At 33.7% G+C, this 19547-nt stretch overlaps 1 protein-coding gene across 1 annotated transcript; it reads right to left on the reverse strand.

Moving 5' to 3' along the window:
- Positions 1 to 6499: 6499 nt before the first annotated feature.
- LOC130044516 (olfactory receptor 4C15-like) lies at positions 6500 to 7438 on the reverse strand. The gene has a single exon (XM_056137266.1). The coding sequence runs from the start codon at positions 7433 to 7435 to the stop codon at positions 6500 to 6502; it is 936 nt and encodes a 311-aa protein (XP_055993241.1). The 5' UTR covers positions 7436 to 7438.
- Positions 7439 to 19547: the final 12109 nt, after the last annotated feature.

Raw genomic sequence — 19547 nt, forward strand, 5'->3', positions numbered from 1 at the left:
AATTAGTTTACATGCTTGAAACTAACATTCTAATAAACAATAAAATTTTATAATGAGTGGTGTAATTATTGGATACTTTATAAAAAGTGTTGCATCTTATGTCTAAGGATTCTTTCCTCAAAATTCTGGTTGATATCAATTTAGCCCTACATACTCCTCTAGGAAGAAATTTATTCCGATCCTGATTCACTGTCACTGTCACTGTCCTCCCATTGTTCATCGATTTGCTCCACCGGGACCAGTAACTACTCCATTGTGACAATTGTTACTGTGTTTGGCATATTGAATACTTCACGGATAGCTTGCCAGGCTTTGTCCTGCGGGCTAGATACTCTTGGTAGCTTATCGGGTTCTATGAGGGGGCGGAGGAATTGAACTAGGGTCTGACTTGTTGGTTGTGTGCAAGGCCAATGCCTTATCTGCTGTGCTGTCGCTCCATCCCCCAATGCTGATTGCTATAGAAAATTCAACAGACTTTCATTCCTAGTTAAACTTCTGAAAGCACTGTGTGTGCCTCAGTGCTCCTCTGGCCATTATCTGTAGACTCACGAATCTCTTGGGGCTCTAACCTTCTAATTGACCTCCAAGGTATCCCCATAGCCAATAAATTCTTTCTGATTATTTTGGCAACAAAATACTTTTCTAATAACATAATGGCTCTTAACACAATACAAATTTCAGTTTTCACATTTAAGTTGGTGCAATTTACAAAATTATATGAAAATCTGTAGCAGATTAACTTTTAAATAATTAGTACAGGATTGAGAAGAGTGATGTCTCAACAGACTGCACTGCATGCAGGAGAGATGACATTGAGGCACAACCTGGCCCTCAGCATTAGGAGTGATTCCTGAATAGAGAAACTGAAAAGCTCCAGAACAATACCAGGTGTGACCCCCTTCCCCCCCAAAAAAAAACAATAAAAAGTTTGCCTTTCAAATTTTTTTCTCCTTTTTGGGTCACATATGCCGATGGGGTACTCCTGGTTTTGCACTCAGGAATCACTCCTGGCAGTGCTCAGGTACCCATATGGGATGCAGGCAATCGAACCCTGATCAGTTCCATACAAGGCAAATGCCCTACTTGCTGTGCTATGACTCCAGCCCCTGTTTTTTAAAATTTTATATAATTCTATTTTGAGTTATTTTACCTGCCAACATATTTCTAAATTATGATGCATCAGTCATTGAAAAAGAATAGAATAAAACTCATTATTTTCTTCCCTGTCAAATATGCCTTAAACCCATTGTAAATATTATCCTATACCATTCTTTAGCATAGTAATAAAAGGTGTATTTTACTTTTTGTCTATCTGCTTAAACACTTTGCTTTTCATGATAATCTGGAGATTATAGTCTCTTTTCAGATCTTTTTCTCTACTCAAAGTAGAGTTGTGTTGGTTTTTCTGAATATTTAGAATTTTGGTGGACTAATATTTATGTAAATTTTAAATTGTCCTCTATTTGCTGATATATTAATAAATGCATTTTTAACTATATGATTTCATGCTGATTGAGTTCATTTAAAGAGTGAGACAAAACTATTGCAACTAACACAAAACCATCTAAGACTTCCTCCATTGAAATATATCTGATCCATTTTAGATAGAAATATCAAATTTTTATGTGATTCTAGTCAGTTCGAGCATCAAAAATCATACTTATAGTTTTCAGTACTATATCACAATTTTTAATCCTTCCTGAAATCACAAAATACAGATTATACATCTTAACCTATGTCAGAAATATCAAATATTAAATTTTCTATATCAATAACAATTATAAAATTTGGTGGAATTTTTTCTTTTTTAATGAAGGACTCTGTTTCTTAACATACATTACTTTTTCAAGTCAACTAGACTTTTCGTGAAATACAAATGGTATGGTATGTTTTATATCAATGGTCTACGAATGTAAAAATATTTGATTCTCAATGCACTAAATTAGTAGTCTTTAAAAAGCCCCTCATATCACAAACCCCTGAGTGAAAACAACCTTTGTGATACCTGATAAATGAAAGCTATAGAAAGAATAAATGAAGTGCTGATGGAGAGCTAAGAAAAAGTAAGACATGCTTCTATTCTAACAATAGTGACTCCAAACACACTCCCCAAATATTTGTTTGCTTAAACTGCATATTAATGACTCCTAATAATATCGCAAATGCTTATCTTTTGAAATAGATATGTTATTTCATTTGTGTTTTCAAAGCCTCAGACTTGTAACTATAATATAAATTTTTGAAATATAATCTAGAGTCAGAAAAGTCTATGACTAGTTCTCATGCACACAATTAAACGATAGCCCAGGGATTCTATTCAATTCAGAAGCATGACAAACAATATTGATAGTTTTAATTGCTATATCACAGTTTTTAATCCTTTCTGAAATCACAAAAATGTAAATTATACATCTCACCCTATGTTAATCTCTGGAAACATCTGGTGATGACAAAATCCTGCTCTCTATGGATGAATACCCATCCAGAAGCTGATCAACAAGTAAAAGTTGTTCCAAGTTCCTAGTGCTACTTCTATGGGGAAGATTAAGAGCATCTCTGGCTGATAGAATAGAGAGTGTTTTCCATAGCTTGTGCAACACTGCTCTCAACATGATTTGGGACGATTGGGAATAAAGAAACACAAATTACCTTCTGCATTTCCAAATGTAATTTAAAGAGGTTTACCAGGGAAATTATGAACCTATAGTATTCTCTCTTATTCCCCTTGGGAATGTGTACATTTCAAAACAATAAGGTTTTCAGTGCTTGGTGACTTACTCAACTTTAATGTACCTCACTAGTTAGAATTTTTATTTTTCATTTTTTACACCTTTCTTTAAGTTGTTCCTAGATTTCTCTTTGAAAGTGTTTTCAATAGAATCAGAAGAAAATATTTGATATTTATGGGTGAAATGTATTACAGAATAAGATTCAAATTTCTAATGGATAATAAAAATTATAATATCTTGACTGACTCTCACAATTTTTTAGCTCTGCAAGAATTTACTGCAGAACTATATGTCTGGTGTTATTTTTAAGTTTATCAAAAATTAATGATAAATAACAGTATAAATTTATTAAGAATTTATAATGTGTATGAAGTTTTCCATGGAGTATTTCATTTAATTTTAAAAACAGTATTATTTTTATAGTACCCATTTATCATTAATAACTTTAAGAACTATAAAAGCTATTCAGCTAGGAAATAAGAAAGTTAGAATTTAAACTCAGAGCATCTAGAGTCTAACGTTTCATCTTCTTAGTTTGCTTAAATCTTAGATTTCTATTGGTAGGAACTGACCTGAATGTCAAGCACCCAAGTCCTTCTTATGGCTAAACTTGAGACCCCTCAAAAATTTTTATTAGTTAACTAAACCATGGTATAATTGTTCTGAGCAACATGAAAATTATAAATCAGAGCATAAATATACTCTTTCTGTCATTATATAATATATTCCTCTCTAAAAAAGGAGTATCAGTGAGAAAAAAATTATTTTATGAAATTTGTTTGAGATAAGCAGAAATTGACTAACAGTTCCTATCATCTATAAACAGGTGCTCAAATATGAAACACTCTTCTTATAAAAGAAAGCATGATTGTCAGAAAATTATGATATTTTTACTGATCACTAAATATTTCTTTGTCCTACAACTGTGACTGATGCCTAATAAAAAATAGTTTTCTTGATATACTTTTATACTTATTTTATAATTCAGAAATTACTGCTCAAATAATTATTGCCAGTAGATTTGAATTAATAACTATATAGAATGATAGAAGGAAATTCATATGTATATATATGTGTGCGTGTGTGTTTGTGTGTGTGTATGCCACATTTAGTGGTGTTCAGGGATGATTTCGAGTTGGGGATCAGGGGTCACATGTGGTGGTGGTAAGGATTAAACACAGGTTGGCAGCATGCAAGGCAACTACTTACCCATAGTGTTATCTCCCACAGTCCAGTTACAAAGAATTTTGCATGACAATAAACATCAATTTGGGGTCTAGAAGCAAAAAAGTTTCTAGCTAATGAATAGATTGACCATGAAGATTCAAAATGCCAATGAAATAGTGTAATAGTCTATTCATATTCCAGAGGTCTTCCTTACTCACAACATAACTCATTAGTTTACCTAAATACTTCAACTTTAATCTTTTGTTTTAATGGGATTAAAAGAAATTTGTATTTCGACCTCCTTTGATTAATACATTGCTTTATTTTCTGTTTTTCTGCAAATTGAGTTCTTTTTAGGGAAGATGAACAAGTAACATAAAAAACAGAGAGTTCCTGCAATTGAATAAATTTTATCAACTTGAGACACAAACGTACAGTTATTTGTGACATCATATGCATTTAAGACATTAAATTCAATTTTGTAATTGAAAAACTGTTAAAGTCACTTTTCATCCTTTCTCCCTTTCCATGTGCTATTTGATAGGACTTTATATAAAAATATTAAGTCCTACTTCTGTAGTCTATAAATTGTAAACATCACTTGAGTCACAATGTTCTTACTTTAGTACCCTTTACACATCCTCTGATGTTTAAAAGACTAGAGTGGAAAGAGATTTTTTTTTAGATCCGAATCAGTTAAGGAAATCTTTATAAAAAATGAGTGCTAAGAGAGAATTAACACAAAATGATGCATGTGCTTCATTTCTAAATCATATGTAATGTGAAAATTAAAAGAGACAAAGGATTTCATTATGAAATTAACTTTCTTCAACCACTTCCACTAAATATTTGTTTCCAATAACAAATATTTATTGTGTGTGAATTATTTCACAGATGCTGTCCAATAGAGATTGACATCTTCCTCATATTCTGCTTGGAAATCCTTCAAACTACTGAATATAACCTAAATTTTAAAGATTGACACTGATCCAAAGGCTTATGTCATTCGTTGAAGTGTGGTCTTGTTAAATGATAAGCCTAAGTTTCTACTAAATTCAGAAGGCACTAATGCAACATCCATCATTTTACGTGCACTCAGGAATTACTTCTCATAGAGCTCAGGAACCATGTGTAGAGATGAGTATAAAATCTGGATTCAATTGCAAGGAAGACAAGTGCTCTTCATGATGTACTCTCTCTCCTGCTTCAGTTGTTGACATTTTAGAAAGTCAAAATGATATCTTATACTACATGTATAAGATTAAAAATAATTTAATTTAAAAATTAAAAACAATTTAATGTTTACAATTAAAAAGAACAACTTCATGTTCTTTTTCCATTGCCTTTTCCAAAGCCTTTTCTGCTTTATGTTATGTACATGCTATACATCCCTAAATGTATATATATATGTATATATAGTACATTGATATATGTGCACAAATTAAAGCAAAGATTGTGAAAAAAATGTTAAAGTCTGGTGAAACAATGGATTAGAAAGTACAGTTCTTTTTACATTTTTCTAGAGAAATACTATGTAGTACAAGTTTTTCAAAAAAAGGGTTCTATCAAAAACTTTTAGAAAGCTGACCTCAATGTCCTGGTGCCTAAATTAGCTACATTATTTGAGATGAGATGTTACAAAGAAGAAATTGAACTTTATGTTGATTCTAGAAAAGGTTTACAAATATCAAACCATCAAATCATTTATGTACATATTCACTCCATGAACATTTAAAATCTTTTCAGTTCACAGCGGTAGGGCATTTGCCTTGAGTGAAGCCAGCCCAGCGGAGCCTGGTTCGATTCCTTCGCCCCTCTTGGAGACCCTAGCAAGCTACCGAGAGTATTCAATATGCCAAACACAGTAACAAAAAGTCTCACAATGGACACTTTACTGGGCCCACTCTAGCAAATCTATGAACAATGGGAGGATAGTGACAGTGACAGAGATACTTCAATCAGATTTCTTAGGATAGGATAAAGAACATTTTGGAACAGAAAAAAACTCCTTAGATTTCTAAATGCAAAAAATTCCTCTTTGAAAAAATTGAGCAAACTTCGTTCCTAATTCATAAACCTACTTAGTTTCAATCACAAAGAGTTTATATTTCTAAAACAGATGGCAAATATTGATGACTTCTTTCAGTTAATTTTTTATAATGGCTAGATTTAAATATGGACACAAATAATCTATAACTTTTAAGTAAGACATTTATGACATCTCATTCCTACTTTGACAAACTGGCAGGCTACCGAATGTAGCCTGCCTACACGTCAGAGTCTGGCAAACACCCCGTGGCGTACCCAATATGCCAAATACCAGTAACATTGATGGGTCTCATTCTCCTAAAGAACCTTGAATATAAACTCAGGGCTAGGATGAAGGAGACGTTACTGGGGCCTACTCGAGGCAATCGACAAATAACAGGATGATTTGTGATTGTGATTGTGATTTAAGTAAGAATTCTGAGGTGATATTCAAGATAGTGAAACATTTTCCCAAACTCTTACACTTTTTGTGGTTTATTGCCTCATCTTCATTCAAATTGTAAGACTATGTAATATTACATGAAAATGATTTGAAGTTTTTCAAGAAATTGTATTTATTTTTTATCAGACATAGCTATTAATATTTTCCACAATTTGGACATGGCATTCCTAACCTCCTTATTCCTGAAAGTATAAATTAAGGGATTGAGCATAGGAGTAAGCATGCAGTAGAATATCTCCACCATTTTATCAAAGTAGAAAGCAGTTGGAGGCCTTGCGTACTCAAATATACATGGGACAAACAACATAACCACAACAGCAATGTGAGATCCACAGGTGGAGAGGGCTTTCTTCTGTCCCTCAGTGCTGTGACTTCTCAGAGAAAACAAGATGACCCCATAAGACACAAGCAACATGCAAAAGATTAGGATGCAGATTAATCCGCTGTTGGCCACCACCAAAAGGCCAAAGACATAAGTTTCAGTGCAGGCAAGTTTTATCAGTGGGATCAAGTCACACAAGAAATGATCAATGATGTTAGGGCCACAGAAAGGTAGCTGGGAAGTAAAGGCAATTTGGATAATGGAATGAAGAAGTCCCCCAGTCCAGGCTACTCCAATCAAAATGCTGCAGAGTCTTGAGGTCATGATGGAAGAATAGTGTAAAGGCTTGCAGATGGCCACATACCGGTCATAGGCCATGGCTGTGAGGACAATCATCTCTGCCCCACCAAAGAAGTGTTCTGCAAAAAGCTGTGTCATACAGCCTGCAAAGGAGATGGTTTTCTTTTCATAGAAAATGTCAACAATCATTTTTGGGGTAACAACGGAGGAGAGGCACACATCCAGGAAGGATAGAAAAGCCAGGAAGAAGTACATTGGGGACCCCAGGAGCGCTGGACTTTTCAGGATGGCCACAACAATCATCAGATTCCCACTAACCGTTGCAATGTAGACAAACAGAAATATAACAAATATTATTTTCTGAATGTCTGGATTCTGTGAGAGTCCCAGGAGGACAAATTCAGTTACAAAACTTTGGTTTTTCATGAATTCCAAAGAGAAGTTCTATGGTACCAAAGCAGTAATATAGTATCTGCAAAGGAATAAAATGCATACATCAGAACTTTTTATAACATGTATATCAACAAAAAATCTCAGTTTTAGGATAAATTATCATCAATTCTCTACATTATTTGATGCTACATTAATAATTTGTGAAATGGGGTTGTGCGGGAGAGCTGGTCAAATGTCTGGACAACATGCTAGTAAATTGTATCAGAAATTGCATCATAATATTATTTGAAAATGTTGAGAAGTAATTTTTTGCCAATTGTAAATTCTAATTATTTGGAAGTAATTTCTTGAATGAATTGCAAAGAGCGATCCTACTAATTTTTAGTTTCATGAGATTTTGATACATAATTACTCATCTTTATTTCCTTCTCTACTACATTTTTAAATTCATATGAGCATACAACATATTCACATATTGATTTTGTAGCCTGACACTTTATTTTATCAACTATTTTACTTCTAACTTTTTGATGACTGTTCTAGTTTTTGATGTAAATATCACATCATGTGTGAATAGTAACAATTTGAAGTATTTAGCATTTTGATTTCCTTTTTGTTCCTTTCCTTGCCTTCCTGTTGTAAAAAGAATCAAAAAATCTTAGGTAGTAGTGGTGAAAAGTGCACATATTACAGAAAAAGATTTTAATTTTCTCTTTGAAGTATAATGTTCCTGTGGAATTGTTGAATATGGTCTTTAAAGTATTGAGTTAGATTTCTTCAACTTGCATATTGTTGAGGGTTTTAGGATATGATTTTTTTCCTCTCAACTTTCTCGTTAAGGGTGTAAGGAGGATTGGATGGTGGACAGTTATAGACACTTTGGTGGCAGAGTTGTTGAACTAGCATTATCAGAAGAAAACAATAATATAGACACCATTGCAACCCATATTACCTCAATAAGTTATTTTTAAAATATATCCAGATTCAGATATGATTTTTCAGTTTTTAAGAAAATTATTTATTAGATGTGTTAAGCATTGTTTTAGAGTAGGAAAAGAACTATTCTTTTGATATCTGTGATAAGCAGTATAACTACTCTACAAATAAAATGAAGAAAAATGCATCCAGATTCAAGGTATTTTAAATGTCATAGTTATCTCACTAATTTTTTGAAAGATAAATTATCTAAAGTTCTTAAAATAAATTACTTGTTTTTCAAAGTGCAAAACGCCTATGAAAAATGCCAACTTTCATTAATATACATTTACTACAACTAATATACATGTGTTGATCTTTACTAATTATTTAAAATTAAATGCATAATTAATTAGAAATTTCTACCATTACGATGCAAATTTCACATTCAATTTTGTCATTAAGATCTATTATTCTAGCAGTATGGTCTTTAAACAACCTCTGTTATATCCTATTATCCTCTCTTGGAGCGAGAGCACAGCAGCAGGGTGTTTTCCTTGCAAGCAGATGACCGGCTGAGCCAGGTTGAATTCCTCTGCCACTCTTGAAAGCTTGGTAAACTACCGTGAGCATCTAGTCTACACGGCAAATCCTGGCAAGGTACCCTTGAGGTATTTGATATGCCAAACACAGTAAGAAGAAATCTCATGATAGAGGTGTTACTGAGTCCAAAGAATAGATCAATGAACAATGTGAGGACATTGCTACAGTGCAACAGTGAATAGAGGAAACTTATTTTTGTAAAAGAAAAAACACTGGGTCCAGAGAGATAGTGCAGAAGGTAGGACTCTTACCTTTCACTGGACTAAGCTGTGTCTGTCTGGTGCTACATATAATCCTGGAGCACTTTCAGGTATGGTCACTCTGTACAGAACCAGGTGTAAACTCTGAGCACCATCAAGTGTAATCCCAAAACAAAAAATCAAATTTTAATTAAAAATAAAATAAAAGATAAGAGCTGTTCACCCTTACCTAGCACAATCTAAAGAGATACATCTATTTCAAATTTTTAGAATATCTTGAGAAATATATTTTATAGATAGCTAATGAGTGCATATCACAGAATTATTGTGAGAATAATTCCCATTCATTATCCATAATTAGAATATACAAAATGTTACCTACAGTAAAATGCCCTTAACCGGGAGAATTTACCATCCACTCCAAATTACAAACCTGAGAAAACTTTCCTCTTAGTTATCCAGAAAATTACTAAACACTTTATTTTAAATAGACTAAAACAGCATCAAAGAATGATTCTGTTAATAGACACGGTAATAGATTTTATGTTAGTTTTTTTTTGTTTTTTTTGTTTGTTTGTTTTTTGTTTTTTGTTTTTTTTTTTTTTTTGCTTTTTAAGTCACAGCCAGCGATGCTCAGGGGTTACTCCTTACTCTGCATTCAGGAATTACTCCTGGCAGGTCTTGGGTGACCATATGGGATGTTGGAAATGGAAGCCGGGTCAGACACTTGCAGGGCAAATGCCCTACTCTATCCCTCCAGCCCTGATTTTATGTTTATATGTATATTAGTATACAGATCTTCTGTATAGGATGCAAGTAAGGATATGCTTATCATAACAAACTTTTATAGTGTCATGAATATCAAGTACAGTTGTCAAATAAAGCAATGTTAATAAAGCTCTTAGCTGCTTTTGGCTTAACTGTGAACATCAGTCTCTAATACACCTATCTTAAAAATTAGTATCCTCTGTGCATTTCTATTATTTTATGGGGCAAATGACTTAAAGTTTCAGAGATACATATTCTACTTATGTAACCAGTTTAATAAGAACAACTTTTATAAAAATTCTTATGAGAAAAAATGAGAAAATACATGGTAAAACAAATGTATTTCCTAGGGACACAGAGAAAATAGAAATGAATTTATGAAACTTATGAATCATTTATTTATGAAAAATATAATATTTTGGATATAGGCAGATACAGCATGTAATAACCATGAATGACTTAATAATGTCCAGATAAATTGTTAGTAACCCTGAATCACCTGGATGAGAAGGTGACACTCAATTTTTTTTTCAGGAGAAGGTATCATTTATCTTTCCATCAGCTTCATTAAAACGATCATAGGGAGCAAGATCAGGAGTGAATTTTAATTTTAGGAATGACCAAGACTTTTATGTCAATCCAATAATTGAAATAACTGACAAACTCTCCACTTCCAAATCTAGAATTTACTGGCAGATATTTTATATTAAAATTTAAACATCCACAACTTAAAACCAAAAATCCCTCTACTTTCATGAAAACATAGACAGCATCAAGTACTGGATACTAACACAAAGGTTCTTTATCATAGGGTTTAGGATTTTAAGTTCATTGTAAGTTATAGGGAACAGGTAAAATATAATAAAGTAAGGCGATTCAATGCATAAATTTATTCCATATGATTTAGAATGCCAACAATGGACATTCATCAAAAAGGATATGCAAACACTACTTCAAAAGAGTATTTGTACTGCCTGTGCCTTGTCAGGAATCTTCACAGTAGCCATCATGGTAATCAATCCAAAATAAAAATAACGGAGGTCTGCATAAATATTTGTAATAGAAATATTCAAAATTAGCCCAGTACTATATTTTTTTAAAAGATGAAATTACACTTTGGGGTAAAATGGATGGATCTTGAGGTGATTATGCTAAGTGAATGAAGTAAAGAAGGATGAAACAATTTCAGATAGCTTCGCTCAAATGTGAAATGTGAATTGCTAAAACAAAATCTGACATAGCACGTATCTTTTAGACTCAGTGAAAACTATGGTTACTAAAGGGAAAGGGGAGGAGTGGAAAAAAGAGCAGAGGAGTCTTTGAGGGGTTGGAATGCAAGTAAAATATGAGATATGATAAACATTACATAAGTAGTAGTATGATACTGAAACACTTAATATAAGAAGGCAAAGAAAAATTAATAGATAAATTAAAATTAAGTAGGAAGGAACTTGACCCAAATTCAGCTTGTTAACTTTGTGGCAATTTACCCCAAAAAAGCCAATCCTATTGGCATTTTCACATCCATCTAGCAGAGTCTTGGTAGAGAAGGAGAGGAACAAACACACAAAGAAACAATTGCACACAAGGACTAGTCAAGGGTTAGGGTCTCCTGAGCAACCATGAGTGAGCTCACTGGCTCATTTCTTCAATACAATCTCCCATCGCCCCCCACTGTGACTCCTAACTGTGCCGTTGTTCAAGTTCATAGACACATTAAGCCCATCCAAATTCAATAAGAGCACTAAAAGCAGAGGCTGTGATATTTCATATAGCCAATCAGCAGGCATCCTGTTTTAGCTGGTGAAAAATTATACATGGTTTTGGAACTAATTGTGCAGGCACTTTTTAGGAATGCTGCCTACCTGAGAAACATAATGCATGTGACTATAGAATTTTAATGCAATAAAAATCAATGATCAATATTTTTTAATTTTGGTGCCCAGGTAACTCACCAGATCTTTGTTTGTGTGTGTGTGTGTGTTTTTGGTCAGGGTATGTTTTTCCTCACCAGGTGTTGAATTCTAGTACAGGAATAGAGATACTATTTGAAAAGATAAGGGTCTGTGTATAGAACTAGTTAGTTTACTGAGAATAAAAGGAAATTATTCTCTCATAGTTTGACCAAAATTTTTGATAATATTAGAAAAATTTATCAGAAATTAACATGGATTCTCATATACTTGTGATTAATCTATAGTAAGAAGATACTTAAAATTTGAATACAGTCAAAGAATAACATATTCTACACTTGTGGTACTTAGGACTTTTTCCTAGTTCCTTCCTCAGAAATCATTCCTGGCATGGCTATGGGGATCACAAACCCAGGATTAAAAAGTGCAAAGAAAACACCCTACCTGCTACCATTAGAGAGCAGTACTATCACTCAGCCCTTGTCAGGTTTTCTATCCAGAATAATTAGTGTCCATGCTTTGAACTAACATTCTAACAAACTATACAATTTTATAATGAATTGTGTAGTTATTGCATACTTTACACAAAGTGTTACAACTTATGTCTAAGGGTTCTATAGTCAAAATTCTGGTTGATATCAATTTAGCCCTACAAGTCTCATGATGGAGACATTACTGGGCCTGCTCGAGTAATTCGATGAACAACGGGAGGAGAGGACAGTGAAAGTGACAGCGACAGTGACTACTCTAGGAAGAAATTTATTCTGATCCTACTTCCTCTCCTGCCGTTGTTCATAGATTTGCTCAAGTGTGCCCAGTAACTTTTTCATTGTGACTATTGTTACTGTGTTTGGGATATCGAATACATCACGAGTAGCTTGCCAGTCTTTGCCATGAGGGCTAGATACTCTTGGTAGCTTTCCAGGTTCTACCAGAGGAGCGGAGGAATTTAACTCATATTGGCATTGTTGGTTGTGTGCAAGGCCAATGCCTTATCCTCTGTGCTTTTGCTCCAGCCCCCAATCCTGATTGCTATAGAAAATTCTACAGACTTTCTTTCCTAGTTCAACTCCTGAAAGCACTGTATAATTGACCTCCATGGTATCCCCACAGCCAAGAAGTTCTTTCTCATTATTTTGGCAACAAAACACTTTTCTAATAATGTAATGACTCTTAAAGCAATACAAGTTTCACTTTTCACCTTTAAGTGGGTGCTATTTACAAAATTATATGAAAATCTGTAGCAGATTAAGTTTTAAATAATTGGTACGGGATGGAGAAGAGTGATATCTCAACAGACTGCAGTGCATGCAGGAGGTATGGGTTCTAGGCACCACCTGGCCCCTAGCATTAGGAGTGATTCCTGAGTAGAGAAACTGAAATGCTCCTGAACAATACCAGGTGTGACCCACCCCACCACAAAAAAAGTTTGTTCTTTCAAATTTTTTCTCTTTTTGTGTCACACATGTCAAGGTGGTACTCCTGGTTTTGAACTAAGGAATCACTCCTGGCAGTGCTCAGGGACCCATATGGGATGCTGGCAATCGAACCCAGGTTGGCTGCATGCAAGGCAAATACCCTAACCGCTGGGCAATCGCTCCAGCACCTGTTTTTTTAAAATTTTATACAATTCTATTTTGAGTAATTTTACCTGCCTAGACTTTTCATGAAATACAAATGGTATGATATGTTTTATAGAAATGGTCTACGAATGTAAAAATATTCCGTAGTCTTAGGTAGTCCCTCATATCTCAAACACCAAAGTGAAAATAGCCTTTGTATACCTGATAAATGAAAGCTATAGGAAGAATAAATGAAGTGCTGATGGAGAGCTAAAAGAAAATAAGGCATGTTTCAATTCTAACAAAGTGACTCCAAACACACTTCCCAAATATTTGTTTTCTTAAACCACATATTAAAATGGCTGTTTATAATATCAAAAATGCTATTCTATTGACATGGACACGTTATCTCATTTGTGTTTTCAAAGCTTCAGACTTGTAACTATATTATAATTTTTTAAATATAATCTAGAGTTCGAAAGGTTTATGACTAATTCTCATGCAGATAACTAAATGATAGGCCTTTGACTCTAGTCAATTCAGAAGCATGACAAACAATACTGATCGTTTTAAGTGCTATATCACAATTTTTCATCCTTCCTGAAACCACAAAAATGTAAATTATACTTCTCACCCTGTGTCAATCTCTGGAATGTTCTGGTGATGACAAAATCCTGCTTTCTATGAATGAATATCCATCCAGAGGCTGATCAACAAGTGAAGGCTGTTCCAAGGTCTTAGTGCTACTTCTATGGGGAAGATTAAGGGCATCTCTGGCTGATAGAGTAGACAGTGTTTTCCATAACTTGTGCAGCACTGCTCTCAACATGATTTGGGATGGGTGGGAATAAAAATCCCAATTACTTCCTTTATTTCTGAATGTAATTTAAAGAGGTTGAACAGGGAAATTATGAAAGTACAGAATTCTCTCTCATTCCTCTGGGAATGTGTATATTTCCAAACAATAAAGTTTTAATTGCTTGGTACCTTAATCAACTTTAATGTACCTTACTAAATAGAATTGGTATTTTTCATCTTTAAACTTTGTTTTAGTTGCTCCTAGATTTTTCTTTGAAAGTGCTTGCATTTCCATCAGAAGAAACCATTGGTTATTTATGGATAAAATATATTATTTGCAGAATAAACCTGAAATTTCTAATAGCTAATAAAACTTTTAATATATTGGCTCTGAATCTCACAATTTTTTAGCTTTAGAAGAATTTTCTGGGGAACTATATGGTGTTATTTTTATGTTTATCAACAATTAACAATAAATAATAAGATAAATTTATTAAGAATTTATAAAGTAACAGTTCTTTAGAGCACCCAGTCCGTCTGGATGTAAATTTGAAATCAGACTTTATTTTAACCCACTCTGTCTACTAGTGGATTAAGCTCTTGATCTTGTTTTGCAGAAAAAAAAAAAGAATTTATAAAGTGTCTGGAGTTTTCCATGGAGTATTTCATTTAATTTTAAAGCAAGTATTATTTTATAGTACCCATTTATCATTAATAACACTAAGAATTATAGAAGCTATTCAGCTAGGAAATAGGAAAGTTAGAATTTAAACTCAGAGCATCTATGTTTTAAAGTTTCATCTTCTTAGTTTGCTTAAATCTTAGTTTTCTATTGGTAGGAACTGACCTTGATGTCAAGCACCCAAGTGCTTCTTTTTGAATAAACTTGAGATCCCTCAAAAATTTCTATTAGTTAACTAAACCATACTGTAACTGTTGGTGAGCAACATGAAAATTATGAATCAGAACATAAATACAATCTTTCTGTCATTGAATAATATATTTCTCTCTAAATAAAGAGTATCAGTGAGAAAAAATTATTTTATGAAATTTGTTTGAGATCGTCAATTTGCTCGAGTGGGCCCAGTAACGTCTCCATTGGAGACTTTGTTGTTACTGTGTTTGGCATAATGAATACTCTCGGTAGCTTGCCGGGCTCTCTGAGAGGGGCGGAGGAATCGAACTCGGGTCGGCCATGTTGGCCGCTTGTAAGGTGAACGCCCTATGGCTGTGCTATCGCTCCAGCCCTTTACCTTTGTTCGAGATAAGCAGAAATTGACTAACAGTTCCTATTATCTATAAACAAGTGCTCAAATATGAAACACTTTTCTTATAAGAGAAAGCATGATTTTCAGAAAGTCATGATATTTTTACTGGTCATTAAATATTTCTCTGTACTAGAACTGTGACTGATGCCTAATAAAAACTGTTTTTTGATATACTTTTATATTTCTAATTGCATATCTACCTTTTCAATGTTGACATAAATTAATTTCTCATTGGCTCTATTTCTTCATATTCTTACAATCATTTTAATGACATAAAAATATTCAGTATGGAATTTCATAACTCAGAAATTACTGATCATATAATTATTGCAAGTAGATTTGATTTAATAACTATATTGAGTGATTTAAGAAAATTCATATATATATGTGTGTGTATGAGTATATTTGCCACATTTAGTTGTGTTCAGGTATGATTCCGTCTTGGGGCTAAAGATTACCATGTGGTGGTAAGGATTAAATACCAATTCGCAGCATACTCGGCAACTACTTCCCCATAGTGCTATATCTCCAGTCCAGTTACAAAGGAATTTGCATGACAGCAAAACATCAATTTTGGGCTAGAAGTTAAGAATTCGTAGCAAATGAATAGATTGACCATGAAGATTCAAAATGCCAATGAAATAGTGTTTTAGTCTATTCATATTCCAGAGGTCTTCGTTACTCACAAAATAGTTCATTGGTTTACCTAAATACTTCAACTTTAATCTTTTATTTTAATGGGATTAAAAGAAATTTGTTTTTCAACCTACTTTGATTAACGCTTTATTCTCTGTTTTTCTGCAAATTGAGTTCCTTTTAGGGGAGATGAACAAGTAACAAAAAAATAGAGTTCCTCCAATTGAATAAATTTTATCAACTTGAGATACAAATGTAAAGCTATTTGTGATATCATATGCATTTAAGACATTAAATTCAATTTTGTAATTGAAAAAATGTTACAAGCCACTTTTCACCCTTTGTCTCTTTCCATGTGGTATTTGATAGGACTTTATATAAAAATATTAAGTCCTACTTCTGTAGACTGTAAATTGTAAGCATCACTTGAGTCACAGTGTTCTTACTTTAGTATCCTTTACACATCCTCTGATATCTAAAAGACTAGAGTGGAAAGAGATGTTTTTAGATGTCCAGACCAGTTAAGGAGAGCATTATAAAAAATGAGTGCTAACAGAGAATTAACACAAAATGATGCATGTTCTTCATTTCTAATTTATATTTAATGAGAAAATTAAAGAGACAAAGGATTTCATTATGAAATTAATTTTCTTCAGCCACTTCACCCAAATATCTGTTTCAATAACAAACATTTATTGAGTGTGAATTATTTCACAGATTCTGTCCTATAAAGATTTATATCTTACTCATATTCTGCTTGCAAATCCTTCAAACTATTAAATTAATCCAAATTTTAAAAATTGACTCTGATCCAAAGACTTATGTGATTAGTTGAAGTATGATCTAGTTAAATGATAAGCCTATGGTTCTATTAAACTCAGAAGGCTCTAATACAACATCCATCATTTTAAGTGCTAATTATAAAGTGAGAATGTTTTCTAAATGTTTCAGGTAAAGCAGGGGTTTTGTTTTGACTGAAAACTCTGAGTCTTATTGGAATTAAGATTCACAACCACCCACCCAAACTCCTGTTCTCGTGGAAGCATTTGTGGCCACATCCATATTTCACCTCCACCGCCAAGTAAGCTCATCTACCTGTCTCTTTTCAGAGGCTTATAATCAAATCTCTAAAAAAAGCATTCAGTCAAAATCTCTTTTATACCTTGTCCTGGATGAGACTTCAGGTTCATTTTCAAGAGGGATGAATCAAGCTTCCACCCCCAAAATTCCAGCACTGCACTCATATCCCAACATCTTGCCACCGTGAGCCAGACGGACTGCCTGATTAACTATTCTGGGTTTTTTTCTGGAGTTCACAGTCAAAATAATGGCTGTGCTATTTCTTCAAATTCTACAATTCTAGCATCCCAGTAGGAGCACCTCTGATTGGTTGGGACTTAGATGCCAAATAATCTTGTTAAATAATTTTAGATATTCCTGGTACCATATAATGTCACTCTATAATGTGCTCTAGATGACAGTCTGGACCCCAGTAGAGTAAAACTGATACAAAATGTCTGGAGAAGAGGAGTAATATACATTATTTTAGAAAAAGCAAAGGTTAAATCTATAAAATAGAAACTTATAGATTTTAAATCAAGAACTCATAACACAAATTTGTATAGAGGTGATGTAAAACCATATGAAATAGATTATGCAATGGTTTAATTTAATAATCAATTGGAAATTTAGGGACATAAAAACAGGAAAGCAGTGATGACTATAAACATGTCTCATTTCAGATAAACACCACTTCAGACTTTTGTTGCTGGTTTCATTCATCATTCCCTCACAGACTTTGTGAAGGTTTGGGGATAGGAACTTAAAAGGAGAAAGGGCTAGAGTGCTAGTACAGTGAGTATGACTTTGTCTTGTACCCCAAAGACCCAGGTTGGATCCTCAGCATCCCTTATAGTCCCTCAAGCACTTCCAGGATTAATTCCAGAGTGTAGAGACAGGAGGACCACCAGGTCTGACCAAAAAAGAAAAATATTATAGGGCATATTATTTCCCCTATTAAAACTCTTGATACTTATTTTAGTTTGCTGAGGTTTTTGGATTTGGGATCATATATAGGTGTACTCAGGAGGTTTTCCTAAACTCAGCACTCAGGAATTACTTCTCATAGAGCTCAGCGAGCATGTGTAGGTGTGAGTATAAAATCTGGATTCAATTGCATGGAAGACAAGTGTTCTTCATGCTACTCTCTCTTCTCCTTCAGTTGTTGACATTTTAGAAAGTCAAGATGATATCTTATACTAAAACAACCTCATGTTCTTTTTCCATTGTCTTTTCTGATTTATGGTATGTACATGCTATATATTCCAAATCGTATATATACAAGTACATTGATATTTGTGCCCAAATCAATAAAAAATTGAGGCAAATTTTTTTTGTAAATACAATACCCTTTATTGTAATGAGTTCAGAGAACTTTGGTTCTATCAATTCTATGACCAGGGATATACTCGCTGACTTAGTTGAGACCACAGGAAAGACGGCAAGAAATAAAAAAGTGGCACCTAAAAATTCAAGAACAAATAAGCAACATTTGCAAAAAAAATAATAATCTAAGCATGTTCTCAAATCATACATGTGTATCTACAAAATATAAAATGAATCAAAGGCCTAAATGTTAAATTATAATTCACATAATTTCTAGACAAGTTTCTATTGTTTCATATAGTTTCTACTGTTATAACCTATAGATGCACAAAAACATCTAAAAACTTAAAAGCATAAATCATTAAAGAAAAAGTAGTGATTTTTAACATTATGAATTTATCACATATCTTGTCCTAAGAGAAAGTGCTGTGGATAAAACACTAGACGAAGACCCAGATTCAATTCCCTACATGGCAGATGGTTTCTTTTTTTAAAAATTTATTTATATTTTATTAATGAAACACCATGAGGTACAGTTGTAGACTTACAAGTTGCTGAGCTTGGGTTTCAGTAATACAATGATCTAGTACGCATCCCAGCACCAGTGCCTATTCTCCACCCCCACCAATACCAGTATCCCTCCCACGCCTCCCATTCCCCATCCCACCCTGCCTCTGTGGCAGGGCACTCCCTTTTGTTCTATCTCTCCTTTTGGGTGCTGTGGTCTGAAGAAGAGACATTGGATGGCAATCATGTTCTGTCTATAGACTACTTTCAGCATGCATCTCCCATCCTGGGCAGATCTTCCCAGCACCCTTTATTTGGTGCTCCCTTTTCTATCTGAGCTGCCTTTGTCCCTACAGTGTGCGGCTGACTTCTAAGCCATGGAGAGAACAACCTTGTATTTATCATAACTGCTCTTGGGTGTTAGTCTCTTATTTTGTTACTTTATATTATCCAGATGAATGCAATCTTTCTTTGTCCCTCTCTTTCTGACTTATTTCGCTTAGCATGATATTTTCCATTTAGTACCACTTGTATATAAATTTCCATGAAAAGGGGATGTTTTTCCATTTCCTCACGTCCTCTTTTATTTC

Source organism: Sorex fumeus, unplaced genomic scaffold (genome assembly GCF_029834395.1).
Source record: "Sorex fumeus unplaced genomic scaffold, SorFum_2.1 ptg000007l, whole genome shotgun sequence".
Taxonomy (NCBI): Eukaryota; Metazoa; Chordata; class Mammalia; order Eulipotyphla; family Soricidae; genus Sorex; species Sorex fumeus.

Bases quoted from the DNA above. Each gene is read 5' to 3' on its own strand.
- LOC130044516 (XM_056137266.1), bottom strand. From the start codon at position 7,435: ATGAAAAACCAAAGTTTTGTAACTGAATTTGTCCTCCTGGGACTCTCA.